The sequence below is a fragment of the Myotis lucifugus genome, unplaced genomic scaffold (assembly GCF_000147115.1).
Source record: "Myotis lucifugus unplaced genomic scaffold, Myoluc2.0 scaffold_492, whole genome shotgun sequence".
NCBI lineage: Eukaryota > Metazoa > Chordata > Mammalia > Chiroptera > Vespertilionidae > Myotis > Myotis lucifugus.
Window position 1 is genome coordinate 335,226 of NW_005871540.1, and position 23,889 is coordinate 359,114.

The window sequence follows — 23,889 nt, forward strand, 5'->3', positions numbered from 1 at the left end:
AGGGTAAAATCTTGAAGTGTTATATAAGTAGAATGTGATAACAATGTATATTTTTAGTTCCTGAGATAATCTTTTAAAAGTAATGCAAAAAGGCGCTAACCGGTTTGGCTCAGTGGGTAGGGCGTCAGCCTGTGGACTCAAGAGTCCCAGGTTCGATTCCGGTCAAGGGCATGTACCTTGGTTGTGGGCACATCCCCAGTAGGGAGTGTGCAGGAGGCAGCTGATCGATGTTGCTCTCGCATCGATGTTTCTAACTCTCTATCCCTCTCCCTTCCTCTCTGTAAAAAATCAATAAAAATATATTAAAAGTAATGTAAAAAGGAAGTAATGCTAAAAGGAAGGTAAAATATTATTAAATTAAGTTCTCAAATTAAAATTTATGTAAAATAATAAAATAATATATAGAATTATAAAAAAAGAAAAATATAATTAAAAATTAATGATTTATAAAAATGTCAGGACAGGAGAAAAATATACAACTACTTTCTCCCAAAATGGTCTACTTTAACAGGTAAGAAGGAGTATGGTAAAAGTCAAGGAGTGTTTAGAAAATTAGAAATGATAAAATCAATTCAATTTTATTTAAATTTCTTTTGCAAAAGTGAGATAGAGACTTTCTTTCAAAAACAAAAGAAATTCTGAATTTATACAGATTTTTGAAGAAAAAAAAAAAGAAACAAAAATTGATGAAAACTAAGATATGGATTGTATGAAATAGTATTTCTTATCTAACTGTGTATGCGGGTTCTACTTTTTCCACTAAAATTATCTCAAAAGAGATAGGATTTTGGTATTAATATAAGCCTAGGAATTCAGATTCCTAATGGCAGCTTAAAATAATTTTTTTTTTTTTTTACTTTTAAAGTTGAGATGAAACAATATATGAAACTAGAGGCCCGGTACACAAAATTCGTGCACTCAGGTGGGGGTCACTCAGCCTGGATTGCAAGAGTGTGCAGGCCAGGACAAGGGGCTCCACCGGTGCATGATCAGGGCCAGGAGGGATGCGGGAGGTTGGCCAACCAAGGAGGGACCACCGGAGGGCTCCAGGGTGTGTCTGGCCCGTCTTGTTCAGTCCTGATTGGCCAGATCCCAGCAGTAAGCTAACCTACCAGTTGAAGCATCTGCCCCCGGTGGTCAGTGCACATCATAGCAAGTGGTTGAGTGGCCTTAGTATATCTATAATAATATACCGATAATAATAAAAGGGTAATATGTAAATCGACTGAATAGCTGAATAGCGGAACGACCATCTGGACAACCTTCCAGGTGACCTTCCGGATGAAGTTGGGGCTACAAGGGCTGAGGCAGCTGGGGCTGTGAGGGCCGGGCCCCTTGCACAAATTTCATGCATTGGGCCTCTAGTCATTAACATATTACGCTTTGATTGGTTGAATGGCTGACCGGACAATTGGACACTTAGCATATTATGCTTTTATTATATAGGATGTGCAGCTTATGACAGAGGAGAGTCATGTTAAATTCATCTCAGTTTGATTATTTGATAGGTAGGTACTCTATTTGTGTTAACAAATAATCTGTACTTTCAACTTATCTTTTAAAAAAATACATTTTCTTTTTTTTACTTATTTATTTATTTTGTTAATCACTGATCTTTTTCAGAGAGAGTAGAAGAGAGAGGGAAAGACAGAGAGAAACATCAATGTGAGAGAAACACATTGATTGGTTCCACAGGCTGACTCTCTATCCACTGAGCCAAACAGGCTAGGGCTCTTTAACTTATCTTGACACAAAAAGAAATGGTTTATAACCAGACCTGAATAATAGCAGCAAAACCTAAATATAAAAAAATAAAATTTAATTTTAGATAAAGATAGGATAATATTTTGAAGAAATAAAGGTGGGAAATATTTGTTAATATTTTATGGTTCTTAGTGTAATATGTTAGACTATTAAGTATTTTTATTTTAAAAAATATTTTGTTGAGGATTTGTTCATCAAAGTTTATGAGAAATAGTGGTCTGTAGTTTTCTTTTAATACCTTTGTTTAGTGTTGGTATTAGAGTAATCCTGGTCTCATAGAATTAGTTAGGAAGTATTCCCTCTGCTTCCATCCTTTGAAAGAAATTGTAGAGAATTTTTATAATTTCTCTCTAAAATGTTTGGTAGTATTCAATGTTGTGTCTTTCAAGAATTGGTTTACTTTTAAAATGCTCTATGCATGAAAAGGCTTCATTAAATAACAAAACATCAAGTTGCACACTGGGAATAAATAATTATTAAATAGGTGAACAAAATTGGTTAATATCCAGTGTATATAGTGAAGTGATGGTGAACTAATGATGCAATTTTTCTTTCTTAGTCTGTTAATATGATGAACTGCATGAACTGATTTGAATGTTGAACGAGTCTTGCATATCTGGGATAAATCCCAGTTGGTTGTGGTCTATATACCTTTTTAAATCAGTTTGCTAATATTTTTTTTGAGAATTTTTGCTTCTATGTTCATGAGAGATATTGGCCTATAATTTTCAAATGTTAGCCTCATTGAATGAATTAGAAGTATTTTCTCTGCTTCTACCCTATGAAGGAGATTGTAGAGAATTGGTATCATCTCCCCCCCCCCCTTTTTTTTTTTGTTACAGAGAGGAAGGGAAAGAGATAGAGAGCTAGAAACATCGATGAGAGAGAAACATCGATCAGCTGCCTCCTGCACATCTCCTACTGGGGATGTGCCCGCAACCCAGGTACATGCCCTTGACCGGAATCGAACCTGGGACCCTTCAGTCCGCAGGCCAACACTCTATCCACTGAGCCAAATCGGTTTCGGCATTCATCTCCCCCTTAAATGTTTGGTAGAATCTACTAGTTTTTAATTATTAGAAGATTTTTCTATCCTATATAATAATAGCCTAATAACCAAATCAACTGAACAGCAGAATGACCTGTCGCTATGATGTGCACTGACCACCAGGGGGCAGATGCTTAATGCAGGAGCTACCCCCAGCCCGCAGGCCCCAGGCCGGCCAAGGCGGGTGCCAGCAGGGTCCCTCAGTCGCTCCACCAGTCGCCCCACAGATCGGCCCTGATTGCTTGCCAGGCCTAGGGACCCTATCTGTGTACAAATTTCATACACCAAGCCTCTAGTAAATATATATATGCATATATATATATATATATATATATATATATATATATATATATAATTTCTTCTTGTGTAAATTTTGGTAGATTATGCCTTTCAAGGAATTGGTCCATTTCATCAAGATTATTAAATTTGTGGGAATAGAGTTGTTGATAGTATTCATTTATTATTCTATTAATGTCCATGGGACTTGTAGTGATGTTCCTTCTTTCATTTCTAATATTAGTAATATGTATCCTCTCTTTTTTCTTAGACTGGCTAGAGGTTTACTGATTTTATTGCTCTTTTCAAAGAACCATCTTTTTGGTTTAATTGCTTTTCTCTATTATTTCCTATTTTTAATTTTATTGAATTCTGCTCTACTTCTAATTATTTCTTTTCTTTAGCTTACTTTGGATTTATCTTGTTCTTCTTTTTCTAGATTCCTAACATGGAAACTTGGATTACTGATTTGAGATTTTTCTTTTTTTCTAATATATGCATTCAGTGCTCTACATTTCCTTCTGAGCACTGCTTTCACAGCATTCAACAAATTTTGATAAATTGTGTTTCTGTTTTTATTTAGTTAAAATATTTTAAATTTCTCTTGAGATTACTCTTTCTCCCATGTATTATTTAGAAATAGGTTTAATCCCCAGGTAATTTGGTATTTCCAGTTGTCTTTTTATTATGAGAGTGGACTTCCATTCTTTAAAATTTGTTGAGATGTGTTTTATGGCCCAGAATGTGGTTTATTCTGGTGAATATTTCATGTGAGATTGAGAAAATCTGTATTCTACTGTTGTTAAACGAAGTAGTCAATAGATGTCAATTATTTTCAGTTGATTGATGATGTTGAGTTCAACTAAAGCTGTTACTGACTTTCTGCTTGCTGGATCTGTCCATTTCTGACAGAGGAGTGTCAGAAACTCAGCCAGAGCCTAGCCAGAGCTCTGCTCTGAGTCCATATATTCTCCTGACTTCTGTTAGACTATATCAACTATCTGGGCAGGTTCCTTCTCAGACCCTTCCCATTGCACTAACTGTTGGGCCGAGCCCCTCTGCCTAGGGACTGGACCTTCTTGGAGGCTGGGTCTTAGACGGAGAAGCCATGAGAAGTTGTGGGTGTATAAGAATGAGTCTTTATTGCAGAAGCCAGTGGTCATATAGCTATTAGGACAGTTCTTCACAGCAATCCCATATAGGCAGCCACACACTGGCTGGTAAATACATGTTCTTCCCACACAGTAGTATCTGTACCCACAGTTATTATCTGAGCAGCCTCACACTGCCTCCTAGACTCACTACCTCACATAGTAGTGGCACCTGAGTTATCTGGCTCAGCAGCTTCTCTCTCCCCTGCCCAGCACACTAGCTGGTCTCTGTAGCCTCACATACAAACTACCTCTGAGCTTCTCTCTCAGCACAGTGGTTGATTACATGTATTATATCTATTTAGACAAAGGAGGCTAGTTGCCAACAATGACATCAATCATTTGGCTATAGAAGGGCAGAGCATACTGTGAGATCGCTGTGGCCTTGCAGCTGTGTAGTCCTTGGATATTTCTGATTAAGATTCCCATGTTTAGAGTGGCCTTGGCCATCCAGAATACTATCATTGAGGCCTCCAAACTCTAATTAGCCTTGACTATCCGGGAACTCTGACGTGGTTCCCACAAGGGGTATTGAAGTCTCCAACTATGATAACGAATTCATCTATTTTTCCTTGCAGTTTTATCAGTTTTGTGTCAGGTAGATGGTCACTGTTGTTAGGTACCTACACACAGAAGATCTTTTTTAAAAATATATTTTATTCATTTTTTACAGAGAGGAAGGGAGAGGGATAGAGAGTTAGAAACATCGATGAGAGAGAAACATTGATTTCTTGCACACTCCCTACTGGGGATGTGCCTGCAACCAAGGTACATGCCCTTGACCAGAATCGAACCTGGGACCTTTCAGTCCACAGGCTGACACTCTATCCACTGAGCCAAATCAGTTAGGGCACACAGAAGATCTTTATGTCTCTTCAAAGGCATTCTCCAGTGCTGTTAGTTTTGTATCTCCAGCATTTCTATGGTTCTTTTGGAAGATTTTCATCCTTTTGTTCACACTTCGGTGTCGGGTGAATTTCCCGCCAAAATATAAGATGGCGCGTTAAAATGCCTATATCTTTTGAAGTATGGGTTCGATTGAAATGAAGTATTTGGTAATACGCAGTTACAATCGGCCCGAGTTTACACGTTTCCCGCACTCCACCGCAAATCTATATGAACCGAGTTAAAGACGGCTCCCGCGGAGTACGCGCAATTCACGCGAGCCGACTTAACTCGTTTCCCGCAACCCAAGTGTTCATATTTCTTACATGTTCTTGCATGCTGTCTAGTTTATCCATTAGCATATTAATCATAGTTGTTTTAAATTCCTGGTGTGATAATTCCAATATCCCTGGTGTGTATGGTTCTGATGACTGCTCTCTCTCCTCAAATTGTGTTTTTGGCCTTTGGTATGCCTGGTAATTTTTCTTTACAACTGAACATGATGTAGCAGGTCAAAGGAACTGCTATCAATAGGACTTAGCAACACTTCCCAGGAAGCGTTCTATAGCCTATGGTTAGGTCCAGTTTTTTAGTGAACCTCTGCCTCTGGACTGTAGGCTTCACAAGTATTTCTCAGTTTTTTACCCTGCTCGAGGGTGGAAGAGGATGGCTGAATGGTCTGAAATTGGGTATTTCCTTTTTCCAGGTCAGAAGGGCTCTGATAATACCCCAGAAGGTTAGGTTCTGGATAATTAGTTACTCCTGAGGGCAGGCCTTGTTAAAAAGAATAGAGTGCTCTGTAATATTTCAGAATGGCTCCTTTTTCCTCCCCCAGGGAGGAGCCCAAAGAAATTTTACTTTAATATTTATTGTGGGAATGTGGTTGATTGAACTTTGTACTTGTTAGGGAAGAGAGGGGACTTCCAAGCACCTTACACGCAGAACCACAATATTGAGTATATTATAGAAAATTCACATTTATCCGTAAGAAAACATCAACAACCAATAGAAAAAAATAAGCTAAATTTATGAACAGGCATCTCAGAAGAGAAAACCAGCCTCCTCTCCACCTGCACCCTCCCATGATATTACAGTATGTGACATGATCATTATTCTCAATGATAATTAGGGAAAAGCAAATGCAAACCATAACAAAATAGAAATTCATTTACATCAGAATAATGGCAATATTAGTTATACTGAAATTCATGCCTTGTGCAAAGTCATTTGTCAGAAACTTCTATGAAGTTGTAGTTGGTTTGAATTGAGGAAGAAAACACTAGAATGGAATTGGTCAAACCGATTTAGGATTATGCCAATTTACCACAAAGCTACTCCTTGGGTGTAACTTTTAGGTGACTAATCTAAGACTAGGCTATTATTATTTTTTCTAAATGGCCAAGTCAAGGAAGTTTGTCATTCCCTGGATGACTCCTATCTTGAAACTATAGAAATATGACAGTCTTTAACCCTGATCAGACAAGTTTCATTTTATTTGTTCTTTACATTTCACCCAGCCCATAAAAACGAACCAACCAACACTGGATGTAGCACATAAACCTGTGACACGTCGATCACCTTTAGAGCTACACAAGAAGATTCTTATTTTTGTTACCATTATCATCATTGCCATCATCGTCACCACCATTGTCCCTGACACCACCGCAACAATCAGGATATAATGTACAGGTAAATAGGATTTATTTGGGAAATTAAGTCTGTGAAACCTAACCAGTAACAAGGTATCTTCTAACTCTTTGCTAATTGGTTGCTTTCTATAGTTCAGATTTTTTTCTGGTCACTGTCAACAAACATGCTATTGTTTCTGAGGTCTAAAGGCCTTGTAAAGTCTCTAGGAAAGTTTCAGAAAGTTGGAAAAAAGAATCAGATTGCAGCAAAGTTTTGCTCACTTTTTTTAATAACTACCCATAAGAACACTTTCATTTTTGTTCTCTAGTAACAGAATTGAAATAAACTTTATAATATAAAAATGTTTTTATATAAATAATTTAAAACTATGAATGTCTTTATAGATTTTTGGAATAATGTATTTTACAATACACATCATGAATTAGTATCTGGCAAACTTCTGGGGGTCCTCAAAACTTCATAAATATTTAAATGAGATTCCTTTCTAGGGTATTCTGTTTTTGTAGAGTTCCAGGAGAAAGTTGGAAGAGGAGGCCATTCAACTCATTTGATCATTAATTTCTCTGTTCCTTATTCAAAACTTTCTTTAGTGATTTAAAGTCGTCTATAACAATAAATAAATAAATAAATAAATAAATAAATAAATGAAAATAAAAGGTTTATCTTTATAAAATTTGGGAAATTTTGCACTGGAATCTTGTGCTAACTCTCGTCACTATATAACAACTTAGGTGCATCTATTCAAATGGTGTGTAACTGAAGGTCTAATAAGTGAAAACTAGTTCATTATGCTTTGCAGTCAAACTGATAATGCAATATCAGAATATGGTTATAAGGAAATCTAATCTAGAAAACTATACCTGGTATGGACTATGGGGTAAATTATAGTGAGATTGATGGTTTAAAATTGAATAATGTATCTACTACTACTTGTATGAATATTATTATTGTAATTTGATTAAGGTGAATGGTTGATTATGTCAGAATAGCAATGAGCCTTTACTTGAAGTAGATTCAATCCAAAATTGAGGCAATGGTAGTCCAGTTAAGTATATGAAGTTGGTTAAATTCATTGAAGATTAATTTTTAACTTATTCTCTTTATTTAATGTGGGGTTCATCTTGGAATACAAATCCCTACATTAAAAAAGAAAAAAATCTATGCCTAAAATTAATTTGGCAGACAAAGGAGTAAACTGTTCCATGAATGGAAATTTTTTGGTATTTAGAACATCATTTTAATGGTTTCTGTTATTATTCAAAATAATAATCAATTCTTAAAGTCCATGCATCACATTTACTGAAGGAAGGGTTGAATAAATCATAAACTACTGTGATCTTTCAGATATCAAAGACTCTTCTTAATTGTTTATGACAGAAAGAAATCCATAATGGGGGGAGCCATATTGGTAATATAGTCAACAATCTGTTTTCTTTAGAACATCTAAAAGGGCATTCCAGAGCATCTAATAGAGCTTTCATAGAAAAACATTTTATAAGATGTTATGTAGTGATTATTTTTATAGAAACCATCTCAGCAACTTAAGAATCACCATTTAGGCTACATGTTTTGAGTTCCTCAAACTGATATATGTTTCTCAGAAAGACTAAACTAACACTCTACTAGCTAATCCAAAATAAATTCGAGATCTTACTATCACAGTGAATTTCTACTCATTAAAATAACATATTCTCAGATATTAGTAGGATTAAAAATATTGTTATTAATTACTTTAATTGTATATTTCTTTAAAATGTGATTCATTTAGTATAAGAGACTGTGCCAGAATAGCATTTTGCTCCGAGTATGAGATTAAACAATAGAATTTCAGTATGAAAGCTTACTTGCAGTGGGGAGTTTCTCTGAAGAGATTATGATTCTTGTAAACATGAATTAGCAAGTCATCAATATAAGGAAGAGGAAGGATTAAGAATAGAGAACAGAGCAGAGAGGAAATAAGACAGGTGGAGTTACACAGTTGTGGCTTAAGGTAGTGTTTTAAAAAAGTGTAACCCCCACAAAATCTCCTCTATCTAAAATTCAGTTGGTTCTTCAGGCATTAGAACAAAAAGAAAGATGCTCATAGTCATAGGGAATATTTAATCTGCCAAATATTAAATATTTGTAGAAATACTAGAAAATAAAGTTAAAGTAGACAAAAAAGAAAAATATCTATCCATGATCTCATAACAGGGATAACTGCAGTTGACATCATGATGTTTCCTTCCACATTTAATTAAAACTTATAAATGGTTATATTATGTATTTGTTTATAAATCTACATACATCCTTATTCATGATGTGGCTATAGTTTAGAAACATACAATCAGACCTAATCCATATATTATAAATCATGTTGTATGAGTTGGAGGAAAGACAGGTAGATTTAGAATGTCTATTATCTGATTTGAGCCATTTTTCTCCTTTCATAGGTCAGGCATATCATCCCAGAGAAGATCTTGGCCACTATATTTGACAATCCTTGCTTTTCTTGGAGTGGCGGCAATCGTGGGAATAACTATTGGTCTCCTTGTTCATTTTCTGGCAGTCGGTCAGTATTAACTATTTTCAATTTTCACCCTTATTACTAAATCTCCTTTTACTTAGGAATTGTCAAGAAACAACATAAATATTAAATTTCTTTTGGTAAAATTTATTATTTATTAGTATTTCATTTCAACATAACACTTTTCCATGAAATTTATAAAAACCTTTTGAATTAGATGCCTCTTTGATCCACTGTATACATTATATCATCAACTATGGGAATACGGCAAGATTGAAATATTCAATATTTGATGCTAATATTCACTGTAAATAAAGGAACTTGTGTAGTAGGCCTGTAGTTGAGTTGTTATGTCTTTCAGTAAATATACCTCAAACTGTAGAGATCCCTACTCTTCTTGGCTCAGTTCTGGTATTGACAGATTAATCTGTCCAGCCGCAAATACTCAAGTTCAGCATACTGAATGCAACAGTGTTAAAGATTCTAGTTATTTGCTGTTCTGTTTTGTGAAAAATGTTACAGATTAAAATTATGAAATGGTAGTTAAAAAAGGGTCTTTGGAGTTTATTTTTTGTAATCTAGTCTTTGTTATTAGTGAAAAATATTCCAGAGGGATATGCTGGGTGACAGCCAATTTGTGTCACCTTTTATTTAACAAGTTGAACTAGTTTATCCAACTTTACATATTTTACTCTTTTCAGAATGACCTTAGATAACTTCTTAGGCAGAAACTGGCATTTGCTTTTCATATGTACTGGTTGCTATAAGAAAAAATAGAGGAAGCTATAAAAAAAGGAAACTAATTTTAATTTTAGGTTGAACTATTTCTGACTTCCATGACAATGAATTATTACAGCTCAGGTGATCACATTTTTCAAAGTCTATTAGCAGTGCTTGGAGACTATGTGGTGCTTTTTAAGGTTGCCCAAAAGCACAGCTGTTCTTGAAATATGTGAATGGCTTATCCCTAATCAAAATATGGTACCATTTCCTATTAGTTCCTATTTTTGAAAGTACATATATGACCTGGAAGAGCTACCTGTAGGCTTGTCATGTTTTAAATTATGGTGGCCTACTATATCAGGTGAAGCACTTTACATTTGGGGATAGGAAGAAATGGGGAATGTGAGACCCATGACATATGCTAGGCACCAGCCATCGGATGTTATAGGGAAGTGCAAAGGCAGCATGAAGTCCTAAAGGAATGACTTCAAGGCATGGAAAGAAGGCCAATAGTCAATGGGGCATAAGAAAGGGTGAAAGTGAGTATAGATAAGTCAGAAAGCGAAGGGAGATGTTTCTTGTATCACAGGTATTTAGAAAGATTAACTGAGTAATCACTAAGCTTAAGAATTTAGATTACACATGAAAAATACATTGCATCTCTAGTGCATACTCGGGTAAATTGCTATTAGCTGCCAATATTAATGCTTTGAGGAGGATTCTGAGGGACAGTGATATCTATATCTTATGAAGAAAGGAGGGGGATCACTTTATGAATGCTGGGTAGTTGCTATTTCTAGCATACATGAATATTAATTTCCCTCCTCTTCTTTTATCCACCCCTATGATTATTTCTAAAATTAGGTTGAATATTATTTTTGACATAAAGATATGGAGGGACTTGAGGTCAATTTCTACTTTAAAATTCTTTGAGTATTTCTCTATTTCACAGGAAAGATTTACCATTACCAAGGGGATTTTCATATTTCTGGAGTCACATACAATGATAGCTGTGAAAATGCAGCCTCACAAGTTAGCAAAGGTCTGAGCAAAGATATTGAGACTAAGGTAAGTCGGTGATTTATTTTATTAATTTCATTATAAATTTGATTAAAATAGACATGGTGGCTCTTTTATTTTTTCTCCTGACAGATGCTTGATGGATTTCAAAATTCTAGCATATATAAAGAATATGTCAACTCTCAGGTCATCAAACTTCTGTAAGTGCCAATTTATTTAGGATATTATGGAAAGGGATGTAGGTGATATGTAACATTAGCTCTGGTTTTATATAATAACAACGTAAGAGAGAAAAAGAGAGAGAGAAGAAAGGAGAAAGAAAAAAGGAAGGAAGGAAGGAAGGAAGGAAGGAAGGAAGGAAGGAAGGAAGGAAGGAAGGAAGGAAGGAAGAGTTGTCCATAAATTAAGGTATCATTGTATTTAATAAATTTCTGTTCACAGTAGGAACTGTTCTGTACAAATCTGTAATCTTATACCTAAAGGGGAATTACAAGGTTGTTTGTGACAATCAGGTCTAACTGACTTCTATGATAAAAGATAATTATAACTCTATGGAAAACAAGGATTCCAACTTTATTGTTTTGCTATCTATATATGAGCCACCTTTCCTTTTATGCATATCCATCTGGCATGCCTTTCCTAAAATAATCTCCTTTTGGTCTCTTTAGTATTACCATTACTGTAATAACTGTGGAGCAAAGTGAATCATTTAAGAGAGCATTTGTCTAAATATGTCTTTGAAGTGTATTTGAGGGTGGGGGAAGTAGTGCAGGGAGGAGGGTAGCATGTAGCATAGGGGATGTAGACAGCACTTGTATTTTGGTAATTGTCAATATCTATTCCAGAGATTTCTGAACTTCCAAAACAAAACAAACAAAAAAATCCAGATGACCAAATGCCAAACAACCAAACAACTTTCCTACAGACAAACAAAAACCTTCAAAGCTCTTCCATTGACCATAATTATTTGAAAATATAGTGTTGTTTTTTTTAAAATTGTGATTAACATGGCTTTTGGTTTGAAAGTCTTCCAAATGAATTAATTTCCTTTTCTGATTAATTAAAGAATGTACTGAAAGTATAAATAATGGAGATTTTCTTCATGCTTTAGAGCTATCTTTCTGAGATTTCTCATGGTACAGATTTCTCATGGGGTAGATATGTATAAGAAACTATAAAAAGGAGCTTAGTACTGGCTCTTGAATATATTTTAGAAGCTATCTTTTGAATGCTTCCCAGTTTGACATTAAGCTCTCACTTACCTCTTAATCTAAATTTAAGTTTTTAGAAAGCACCTATATGAGTACATGGTTCTTTACTGTGTTATAATAAAATCTCATGTTAATCATTTATTGGCTGGTACTCAGTTTCTCTGATGTGTTTAAAATACAGCGTGGGGCAAAAATAGGTTCACAGTTGTGAGTAGGTGAAATACAGGGCTTATTATCGTATAATTATTTATTAATTATCGTATTATTTTCCATATGAACAACTGTAAACCTACTTTTGTCCCACCCTGTATTCTGATTTCTAGTTTGTGGTTCACATCTTCCTCCATACACCATACCTCTGAACCCATTAGAATATTTTTTGGGACCCTCGCACTTTAAACAAACTAGAAGAATTTCTATGTATTGTTCTCTAATATATGTAAAGAAAATATGGTAATTAAAATGTGGGAAGTTCAATGTGTTCACAAAACATCTAAAAAATCAAGAAGCAACAACTAGAACATTTCTGCTGTTTCTAGCCCTTTTCCCAATGGTTCAAGTGTGCAGCTTCAGCTGACATTCAAGTTTCCTCCAGCAAAGAGGGGGATCATGAAGCCTGCAATCAAAGCTGTCTTACTTCAGCTGTTGAAAGACAACATGGCGACCTGGAATGCAGTTCCAGCTTCCATTAAACTTACGGGTATTTCATTTATTTCCATTACTTTCCATTACCTGGGCTTATGGACTATTAAAGAAAAAGGATACGAGAAAAAAAAAGGCAAGAGTTTCTGGAATTTGTTTAGAAAAAATATGCTTCCCAAAGTCTGGCACTTCTACTTTTACCCCACGATAAATCTGTACCATGAAGAGTGATTGAAATGAAGTTAAACGGTAGCGTGCAAGTTTGGAAGGGTTTATTGTCAATGTCTGAAAAGGCAGTGAAGGGACCTAATTGAAGCATTGTTCCCCCCTACCCTGTACTCTTGTCAGGATCCCATTACAGGAAACAGATTTAAGATTTTTTTAATCATTCAGTGTAAAGACTGTAATGGTAAGAATGAAGATGGAATAGGGAGTTTTTGTTGCTTCTTGAGGAAGAATGGGAATAATAGTATTAAAGAAAAAAAATTTTGTCTGCACTAATTCCCTAGAAAACAAGGGAAGAAAATGATAGGAATTTGCCCCAATACAGAAAGTGAAGTTTGTAAAGACTTCAATGTCCTGTAAAGGTTTTGAAACTCTCACTTGTATTGTTTGAGGGCCTGTTAGGTGATAAGCATGTGGTTACAGAGTCCAGTTTTGTGGTTCTTCCAGACTAACAGTTGATCTGAGTGTCCTTGAAGGCTATGAAGGCTGACAGCTGCTTATTACAGCTCCTTTCACTCAGAATACTGATTCTACCACCAATGGGCCACTGATGAGAAGTGAGTTTAAACTAGAACTTCTCAAAGGAGCGATACAATTCTCTGTGGGTAGATGTTGGGAAAGATAGCTGCACTAGCTACTACTCCTGTGCCCCAGGAATCCAGTCAGCACTGTCTGGTGTGCCTTCCTTTAGTTCCCTACTCTTCTCTTTCTCTCTTAAGTCTCTTCCCAATGGAAAAGAGACCTGAAAAGTTATATTCTTAAAATTTCAGAATTTAGTCTTAGTCAGGGGTCCTCAAACTACGGCCCGCGGGCCACATGTGGCCCGCCGAAAACATTTATCCGGCCCGCCGGGTGTTTTTGCCGCCGCTGTGTGCATAGGAATTTGTTCATAGTTTTTTTTCAAACTATAGTCCGGCCCTCCAAAGGTCTGAGGGACAGTGAACTGGCCCCTGTTTAAAAAGTTTGAGGACCCCTGGTCTTAGTAATGAGATGATCCCAAAGAACAAGACCGATCCAGTGATAGTTATGACTGAACGACTGGAATGGCCAGGATGACCGATCAACCGGTCACTATAATGCACACTGACCACCAGAGGGCAGAAGCTCAACCCAAGAGCTGCCCCCTGGTGGTCAGTGTGCTCCACAGCGAGAGCACCACTCAGCCAGAAGCTAGGCTCATGGCTGGTGAGCGCAACTGTGGTGGTGGGAGCCTCTCCCGCCTCCGCAGCAGTGCTACCGAGTGGCGGTGGTGGCAGGCACAGTGGGGCTGGGATGAGCAGCAGCAGAGCTGTGCCCAGCCCCGCTGGGGCTCCTCCCCAGCCGCCTGCCACTTCGACACTACTACATCCCCAAGGGGTCCTCGATTGAGAAAGGGTGCAGGCCAGGCTGAGGGACCCTACCCGTGCACGAATCCAGGCCTCTAGTTTATATATATAAAAGCCTAAGCAACTGGCTGACTGGCCGGTAGCTATGATGCACACTGACCACCAGGGGGCAGACGCTCAATGAAGAAGTGGAAACCACAGGCATGGAAACATGAAACAGACTGATGGATCTCAGAGGGAAGGGGATTGGGGGAGGGCAGGATTAAAAAAAGATCTTATATGCATACTAGAGGTCTGGTGCACGAATTCATCTCTAGTAAAATATAATTTTTTTCTCTTTTGTTCATTTTTATTTTTTATTTATTTTATTTTATTTTTTAATAAATTTTTATTGCTCAGATTATTACAGTTGTTCCTCTTTTTTCCCCCATAGCTCCCCTCCACCCAGTTCCCATCCCACCCTCTGCCCTTACCCCCCCACTGTCCTCATCCATAGGTGTACGATTTTTGTACAGTCTCTTCCCACACCTCCCACACCCCTTTCCCCCCCAAGATTGTCAGTCCACTCCCTTTCTATGCCCTGATTCTATTATATTCGCCAGTTTACTCTGTTCATCAGATTTTTTATTCACTTGATTTTTAGATTCACTTATTGATAGATATGTATTTGTTGTTCATAATTTTCATCTTTACCTTTTTCTTCTTCTTCCTCTTCTTAAAGAATACCTTTCAGCATTTCATATAATACTGGTTTGGTGGTGATGAACTCCTTTAGCTTTTTCTTATCAGTGAAGCTCTTTGTCTGACCTTCAATTCTGAATGATAGCTTTGCTGGATAAAGTAATCTTGGTTGTAGGTTCTTGCTATTCATCACTTTGAATATTTCTTGCCACTCCTTTCTGGCCTGCATAGTTTCTGTTGAGAAATCAGCTGACAATCGTATGGGTACTCCCTTGTAGGTAACTGACTTTTTTTCTCTTGCTGCTTTTAAGATTCTCTCTTTGTCTTTTGCCCTTGGCATTTTAATTATGATGTGTCATGGTGTGGTCCTCTTTGGATTCCTTTTGCTTGGGGTTCTCTGCGCTTCCTGGACTTGGAAGTCTATTTCTTTCACCAGGTAGGGGAAGTTTTCTGTCATTATTTCTTCAAATAGGTTTTCAATATCTTGCTCTCTCTCATCTTCTGGCACTCCTATAATTTGGATGTTGGTACGCTTGAAGTTGTCCCAGAGGCTCCTTACACTATCTTGATATTTTTGGATTCTTTTTTCTTTTTGCTTTTCTGGTTGGGTATTTTTTGCTTCTTCGTATTTCAGATCATTGACTTGATTCTTGCGATCCTCTAGTCTGCTGTTGGAAGTCTGTATAATATTCTTTATTTCAGTCAGTGTACGCTTAATTTCTAGTTGGTCCTTTTTCATATCTTTGAAGGTCTTACTAAATTTATCGGCGGTTTCTAGAAAGTTCTTGAAAAACCTTATAACCGTGGTTTTGAACTCTATATCCAGTCGTTTGCTTTCCTCCATTTCTGTCATTTGTGATCTGTTTCTTTGTCTCTGCATTTTTTATGCTTCCCTGTGTTGATAGAGTGGCTTTCTGTGCTAGGTGTCCTATAGGGCCCAGTGGCTCAGCCTCCCCAGTTACCTGAGCTAGGAGCTCTAGGTATACCCCTTTGTGGGCTGTGTGCACAGTATTGTTGTAGTTAAACCTTGATTGTTGTTGGTATCACTGGAGGAATTGACCTCCAGGCCAATTGTCTGTGAGAATCAGCTGTGTCTACAGTGGGAGAACTTCTGTGCTGAAGACACCCTTATGGGGCAAGACTTGCTTCAGTGGGGCTTTGGTGCTCACTGAGTCTGCCCCCTAAGTGTGTCCCGTATGGATCTGAGGAGTTGTAATCTGGATGGTCCCACTCTGACCACTGGGTACACTGGCTCTTGGATCTCTAAGGAGGTGCTAATTTAGCCTCTGCCTGAGGCTACCCAGCAGGAGCCACAGAGAGATCTGCAGATTCCTCTGCCTTGTTTGGGGTTTGGAGGTGCCCAGATGAGGCCCAGCTGTGAAGCAATGCAAGCTGCTGTGGGGCCTTGGGCCTTCTTTTGGAAGTTCTGGGTTTCTCTGACCCAGCTGCATACCTTTGCACTTTACTTCCGCACCTCCTGAGTCTCAGTGTGCTTTTCTCTTTCCTTCTAGTTGTAGAATTTCCATTCAGTCAGCCTTCCTGTGGTTCTAGATTATGTCTGTTTTGTCTTTTAGTTGTAGTTTTGAAGTGGTTGTGCGAGGCAGCAATTTCAGGTGTTTACCTATGCCGCCATCTTGGTTTCTCCCTCTAGTAAAATATAATTTTAATTGGACCTTTTTCTTTATAATATAGATAATTCTGAGTATTTCAGAGTAATAAGAATGATCATAAAGAAAGAATTTTAAAGATAATGCCCAGTTCCTTTTTTAGTAAGAATGTCTGCTTTTTACTGCACTAAATATTTTACAACTGTTATAAAATTGAGAGCTTTGTTTTTTATTTCCTTTTCCCTTTTCCTATGCCTGGTAGAGATGTGAAGAGATGGTCAAAATATAACAAGTAAGAGTGAGAGGGGCTGATAATACATGAAACATTCTGAATATTTAAATGTTGGTCATAATTGGGGTGGAAAACTTAGTCTTTATGTCCTTAGATCTAAGATAATTGCTCAGTGATATTTTATCAATTTTATGTCTTTTAAATTTCAGAAATCAGCAAGACTGATGCCGAAATGCTTACCAACAAATGTAAGTCTAGAAACTTTATTGTAAATTTAACACATTCACAAACATTTCTCCATTTTTTTCCCTAAAAAGGATCTTGAAGTACATCACATGGAAATCCATAGTAGTCTTTTGAAATTATTGGACATATTAGATATATATCTGGAATTTCTTTTTGAACAACACTGGCATATGAATTTTAACTTTGTAAACATTTGTCCAAGAGGATGAAATAAAAACTGATTCCAAAGAGTTGAATTATGAGTTAAGAATATCATTCTGAGTAAGTTAAAATAAGAAAGATTGAAGGAAAAAAGGACAACTTAGGATAATAAGAAAATAAACAACTAGGCTGTATCAAATATATTCATTATTGATGAAAAAACAGTTCTGTGCCTTTTAAATAAATTATCTTTAGAGTATCATGTTGCCCCCAAGAATTAACCCTGCATTCATGTATTTAATGAATATTTTTGGAGTATCTGTTGTCCATATGGGGCCTTATAAGTAGCACTGGATATGCAATGTAAGATGCAGACATTAATGAAACAAAGTCTCTACTTTCAAAAAGTTGGAAAGTTTCTTGGAGAAATGAGAATGATAACAAATAGATGCAATAAAAGTCAGTGGTTGAAGGATGCTTGAGACTGGAAAAGAGAATATGTAAAAGTCACCCAAACCAAGATGGAGTGGGTACTGTGCTAACAGCCCATTCCAGGAAAGAAACAGCATTACTTAGGAGATGCTGGACAATCGCTAAAGGATTTCAAGTCATGTTTTAAGATACATATCTTACAAAGCATTATCAAAGATACCTGCTTTGTATAAATAAATCCTTTCTTCAGGTTGTGGGAGACAACTGGTCAATAATATCAGAGCAGGCAACCGAATCGTGAATGGGGGAGATGCCCAGACAGGGGCATGGCCTTGGCAGGCAAGTATGCAGTGGAAGGGCCAACACAACTGCGGAGCATCTCTGATCAGCAGCAGGTGGCTACTATCTGCAGCTCACTGCTTTACTCAGTAAGTAGAAAGTCTGACTCTACATAGGATTCTGGGTGCTGGCATATTTTTGGTAGTTTGTGGGGGTTAAACTAAATGTGTGAACATTCATCAAGGCCATATACATTTATAAGTACCTGCAAAATTAAAGGGAAGCAGGGTTATTTAAATTTGATAAAGAAAGAAAAAGTGAATGGAAACAATTCTCATTTCCCAAAGAGCTACTTTGGCCTGACAGCAAGTACTTTACTTACATTATTTTATTTCATCATAACAATAATTCTGCACAAAAGGTATAATTAAACTTATTTAAAGATGAGAAAATTGGGGTTCAGAAGTAGTGACATAAATTGGCCAACATCATATAGCTTTTAAATATCAGAAATTGAATGTGAACTCTGGTATGTCTGACTCCAGTTACTTTTCCCCTTATTTTTGCTCTGGAGGGTTTTACAATCTAGTTAAAAAATTTTAAATGTGATATATTCAGGGCATAAGACCATGGAGCATAGTAAATGTCTTGTCTACAATATGAGTAAGAGCTATGGAAGTTTGATGAATAAAGACAGTATATCCAACTGAGATATCTATCTATCTATCTATCTATCTATCTATCTATCTATCTATCTATCATCTATCTATCTATCATCTATCTATATAAAAGCCTAAGCGACTGTCTCACCATCCAACCGGTAGCTATGACACGCACTGACCACCAGGGAGCAGATGCTCAACACACAGGCATGGAAATATGGAACAGACTGACGAATCTCAGAGGGAAGGAGGGAGGGGGGAGGGTGGGAAGAGATTAACCAAAGATCTTTTTTTAAAAAAAATATATTTTATTGATTTTTTACAGAGAGGAAGGGAGAAGGATAGAGAGTTAGAAACATCAATCAGCTGCCTCCTGCACACCCCCCACCGGGGATGTGCCCGCAACCAAAGTACATGCCCATGACCGGAATCGAACCCGGGACCCTTCAGTCCACAGGCCGACGCTCTATCCACTGAGCCAAACAGGTCAGGGCAACCAAAGATCTTATATGCATACTAGAGGCCCGTTGTGGGGTCCCTTGGCCTGGCCAGCAGGGGGGTCCCAGATTGTGAGAGGGCACAGGCCAGGCCGAGGGACCCCACTGGTGCACGAATCTGTGCACTGGGCCTCTAGTATATATATAACCCTAAGCAACCGGTCGACTGTTCAACTGGTCTACCAGTTAAATGGTTGACCAGTCGCTATGACGCACACTTACCACCAGGGAGCAGATGCTCAACACAGAAGCTGCCCCCTGGTGGTCAGTGTGCTCCCACAGCAGGAGTGCCGCTCAGCAAGCTTACTGAGCTGCAGCGGCAGCAGGTGCAGTGAGGCCGGGATGAGCAGGAGTGGTGTAGCGCCCGGTCCGGGCTCAGGCTCTTCCCCAGTCACCTGCCGCTTCACGCACTACTACATCCCTTGAGGAATATTGAACTGCCAGTTTTGGCCTGATCCCCACCTGGCCTGCGAGGATCAGGCCGAAACTGGCAGTCCAACCCTGAGGGGTCCTGAATTGCGAGAGGGCGCAGGCCAGGCTGAGGGACCCTACCGGTGCACAAATCCATGTACCAGGCCTCTAGTGAAGATATAAAATTTGATCTGGCTCCTATAGATATAAGAATTGATTGATAAGGGTGAGTGTATGGAAAAGAATAATATGTGTATTTGGCTGAGAAAACAGTCTTCTTCAAATGTGTGGAGATGGGATAACACAAGTCATATTCTGTGGATAGCAAACAAAAAGAGTAACTTGAAGTAGAGAGGATTTTGTGAAATAAAGCATTAGAAAATATTAGAGGCCTGGTGCATAAAAACTCGTGCACTGGGAGCGATCCCTCAGTCCGGCCTGACCCCTCTCACAGTCCGGGAGCCCTCAGGAGATGTCCTACTGATGGCTTAGGCCCGGTCCCCACGAATCTGGCCTCCCTCTACAGGAGGCAACCCAGCAGATCAGGGGAAGGCGTTGCCCCCATCACCCTACTGCCGCTGCTGCCGCTGCTGGTGGCTGCAGTGCAAGGCCTGAGCCCCGGGCCTTGCAGCCACTGTGGCTCAAGGCTGCCTGAGTCCCGGGCCTTGCCCTGCCACACCACACCACAAGAGCCACTGCTTGTGGGCCAGGGGGAGCAACCGAGAGGTGCTCAATGCACCTCATGGTGACCGGTCGTCCTGGTTGTCATGGACACTGGCGATATATATATAATGTATATATGTATATATATACAATTAGAAAATTTGTATTGATTGGGGACATCTCTAAATGACAAGATGCTTACTTATTTAACTTTCTTACAAAGCATGTTCATAGGATTTGTCCTTCTGATATGATTTTCAAACAATAGTTCATGGACTATGGACCATGGAGACTTTTCAAAAGTGTAGATCCTTAAGCATCACACTAAACCTTTAAATATAAATCTCTGGAGGTGGAGCCTGGGCTGAGTCTAAGGAAATGAAGTTTCAAACATAGCTGTGAAGCATATGGAGTCCCAGAAGGTTTCAGAGTAGTAGCAGGATTGAAGAGTGTCACTGTTACATGAAGGTCTTGAAACCTTACAACAGCAACAAAAATACACTAAGTACCTAATCTTTTGAGGGAAACTGAAAATAGTTAAACAAGATATTAGGCCCTAAACTGAGGAAGAGTTTCAGTGAGAACTTGAGAAATGGGTCATAAAATCTAAATTAGAAGCAAAAATGCATTGACTTGGTAAACATAATAGAATGATTGGGTGAGAACAGTGGCATTTTTCTTATGTATGCAGATGCCAGAGCCTCCAATGGCTGTAGAAATCCAGGCTGTTTGGCAGTGAGTGATTCTGGACCCCATGCACTGAGGCTGCTAGGATGATTCTGACCTAAGTGAAATGTTCAGAACGTAAATGGGCTGAAGTACAAGGAGGAGACATCAGTGACTGTAATTAGGATGATTTGCAGAAGGCTGACAGCTCTAATAGTCCTTAGCAGTATTTTTATGTGACTACAGCATTTATAACATCTGCAAATCAAAGACATTTAAAAAAAATAAAAATTTAAGTGATTCACAGTGTTATATGGGAATCTCATGCCTTACACTGACCACTAGGAACAGTGTTGTGGCACAGAAGTTGAATGTATTTTCGTTGAATTGTGTCTTTCAGGAAAAACAATTCAAAAGATTGGACCGTCAACTTTGGAACTTTATTAAATAAACCATATCTGACACAGAAAGTCCAAAGCATTATTTCTCATGAAAATTTTAGCGGGCCTGGGGTCCACAATGACATTGCCCTGGTGCAGCTTGCTAAAGAAGTCTCTTTCTCAAAGTATGTCCGTAAAATTTGTCTTCCTGAAGCCAAAATGAAGCTCGCAGACAATGACAGTGTTGTAGTTACAGGATGGGGAACACTTTATATGAATGGTAAGTTTTTCTGTAAAAACATAATAGCTTCGTGGGAATAATTATTTAAATGATCATCCAATCAATCATTCTCTCATGAAATTAACCTATTAGTAAATATACTGAAAAGAAAACCAAGTGCTGGAACCAGCATTTGTCATTATCTTCAATTTCTAAAATATCTCTGGGAATGAGAATTGGGAAAATTGGAATTGTGTGAGGCAGACAGCTATCATAAACATCGGAGAGAGACCAATCTAGCCTGGGACTGGCCTGGCTCCTGGTCACCAAAAGACTCTGCTTTATTTTATAGATATTCTTTATCTCAACAAGCAAAATTAAGATTCCCTTAATATATAGAATTTGTTGCCTTTAGGTCCCTTTCCAAATATCCTTCAAGAGGCCTTGGTGAAGATTATCGATAACAAAGTTTGCAATGCTCCACATGCATTATCTGGCTTAGTGACCGATAACATGCTATGTGCTGGATTTATGTCAGGAAAAACTGATGCCTGTCAGGTACGTCCAGATACGTCATCAAATCATTTTCTCCCAAAGTACTAATTAAGTGGCAGTTTTTATTATCACAAAATGTTTTTCTGGGTTAATGATTTCTACAATGTACCTTCTTATTTCAATCCATAAAACAAGTATTGATTGCCCCCATTTATATACCAGCCACCAGCCTAGATGTTGAGGATGCAGTGGTGAACACAATCCCTGCCCTCATGGAGTTTTCAGTCTAGGAATCCACACAGGTGATAATACCTACAAGGCAATAAAATAGATTTGGCCCAATTTCCTGGGCAATCTGCAGATCTACAATGCCGCCTCCTCCTTATCCAGAGATGCAGCAGGAGATCTAGCATGTGCACACAGCACCCATTCCTCACAGGCTTCACAGAGCAACTGAGTCGCTTTCTCCAGAGTCAAGGCTGGACTCATTATAAAGTCAATTTCTAGTCTGTCCAATCCAGCATTTGGCAGCTGTAGACAATAGATTCTGGTCTGGAGTTTCCCTGGGTTTTGTTTATTTTTATTTTATTTCATATTTTCCATCACCATTTATCTCTTGTATGCCCTTCTCCACTCCACCCCCTCCCCATCACCACACTATTGAAAAGCCCAAGAGTTCCAGAGTTTCTAAGCCTAAAAAGGGAGGATTGTTTTTAATGCTGGGGGACTATTGATAACTCCAGAAGAGAGGTAAAAGGAAATTCTTGTACAGGATAAGAAATATTCTCCCCTCTCCCCCTTTTTTTTCTAGAATGATTCTGGTGGACCACTAGTTTACCCTGACTCTAGAAATATCTGGCACCTTGTTGGAATAGTAAGCTGGGGTGATGGATGTGCTAAAAAGAATAAGCCAGGTGTCTATACTCGAGTGACTGCTTATCGTGATTGGATTACCTCCAAGACTGGACTCTGAAAGAAAAGTAACTTTGGAATGGAACATAAAGACAACTGCTGGGTTTCTTATCTTTTGCTTCAAAATCTTTTTCTTTTGACTGTTTGGTATACCAGTCATTTTCTTATATATAAATACATAGATGTCTTTATCAATATTTTATTATACCTAAAACACTATCCATTTATTTCCTCTATTAACTAATAGAGAAAACACTAAGAAAAAATAGATGGCCAGAATATTTTTAATTGCCTGTTCTGTTCTATCCTACCATTATATTCAGAACTGACCTTAACTTATTTTTCAGAATTAAAAAAACAACAACACAACTTTTAGTATGAGAACACAAATGCTATATCTACCAAATAAATTATTTTTCATTCTATAAATTGTAATTACATTTTGTTAAAGTGGAATATATAAGACATAATGTACGTTCATTTTTTGTTTATATGTGAGATAATTTGTGTGCCTCATAAAATCATGCAATCTTTGTGTGGAGAAGGGTCTCAGAGGTTCAACTAGAGCAAGTCTCTCAATGTATAGATTGAGAAACTAGAGACTAAAGAGGAAAAATTATTTATTTAAAGTCAATCTTCAGCCTCACTGATAAGTTACAACACTCACATGAAATTTCCTTCATAGAGTTTAGAACCAAAATTAATTAGGAATTTAAAAAATATTGTAAGTTGCAATTATTTAAATAACATTTTCTGCTTGTCCTTCTTTTGTCATTTGTTTGCCTTCACTTGCAGCAAAAATAATGTGAGGTTTTCAAGGGCAGGGAACTGTGTGGAATCAATTCAGCAGCTCCAATCTCTGGAAATAATTTCCTAATATAAAAAGAAGTAGCCCAAGATTTTAAAAGTAACTAAAGTAGCCCAGCTGGCATGGCTCTG

General features: G+C 37.9%; 1 protein-coding gene across 1 annotated transcript; it reads left to right on the forward strand.

Annotated features, from left to right (window-relative positions):
* The first annotated feature begins 494 nt into the window (after positions 1–494).
* LOC102418822 (transmembrane protease serine 11B) lies at positions 495–23,011 on the forward strand. Its single transcript, XM_023744850.1, has 10 exons — positions 495–511; positions 9,207–9,325; positions 10,956–11,071; positions 11,156–11,223; positions 12,774–12,934; positions 17,156–17,194; positions 18,016–18,193; positions 21,344–21,603; positions 21,959–22,101; positions 22,850–23,011. The coding sequence occupies exons 1-10, from the start codon at positions 495–497 to the stop codon at positions 23,009–23,011; spliced, it is 1,263 nt and encodes a 420-aa protein (XP_023600618.1).
* The last annotated feature ends 878 nt before the right edge of the window (positions 23,012–23,889 follow it).

Bases quoted from the DNA above. Each gene is read 5' to 3' on its own strand.
- LOC102418822 (XM_023744850.1), top strand. The intron at 9,326-10,955 runs GTCAGTATTAAC...TCTATTTCACAG, and splicing joins TGTTCATTTTCTGGCAGTCG to GAAAGATTTACCATTACCAA. The intron at 11,072-11,155 runs GTAAGTCGGTGA...TTCTCCTGACAG, and splicing joins GCAAAGATATTGAGACTAAG to ATGCTTGATGGATTTCAAAA.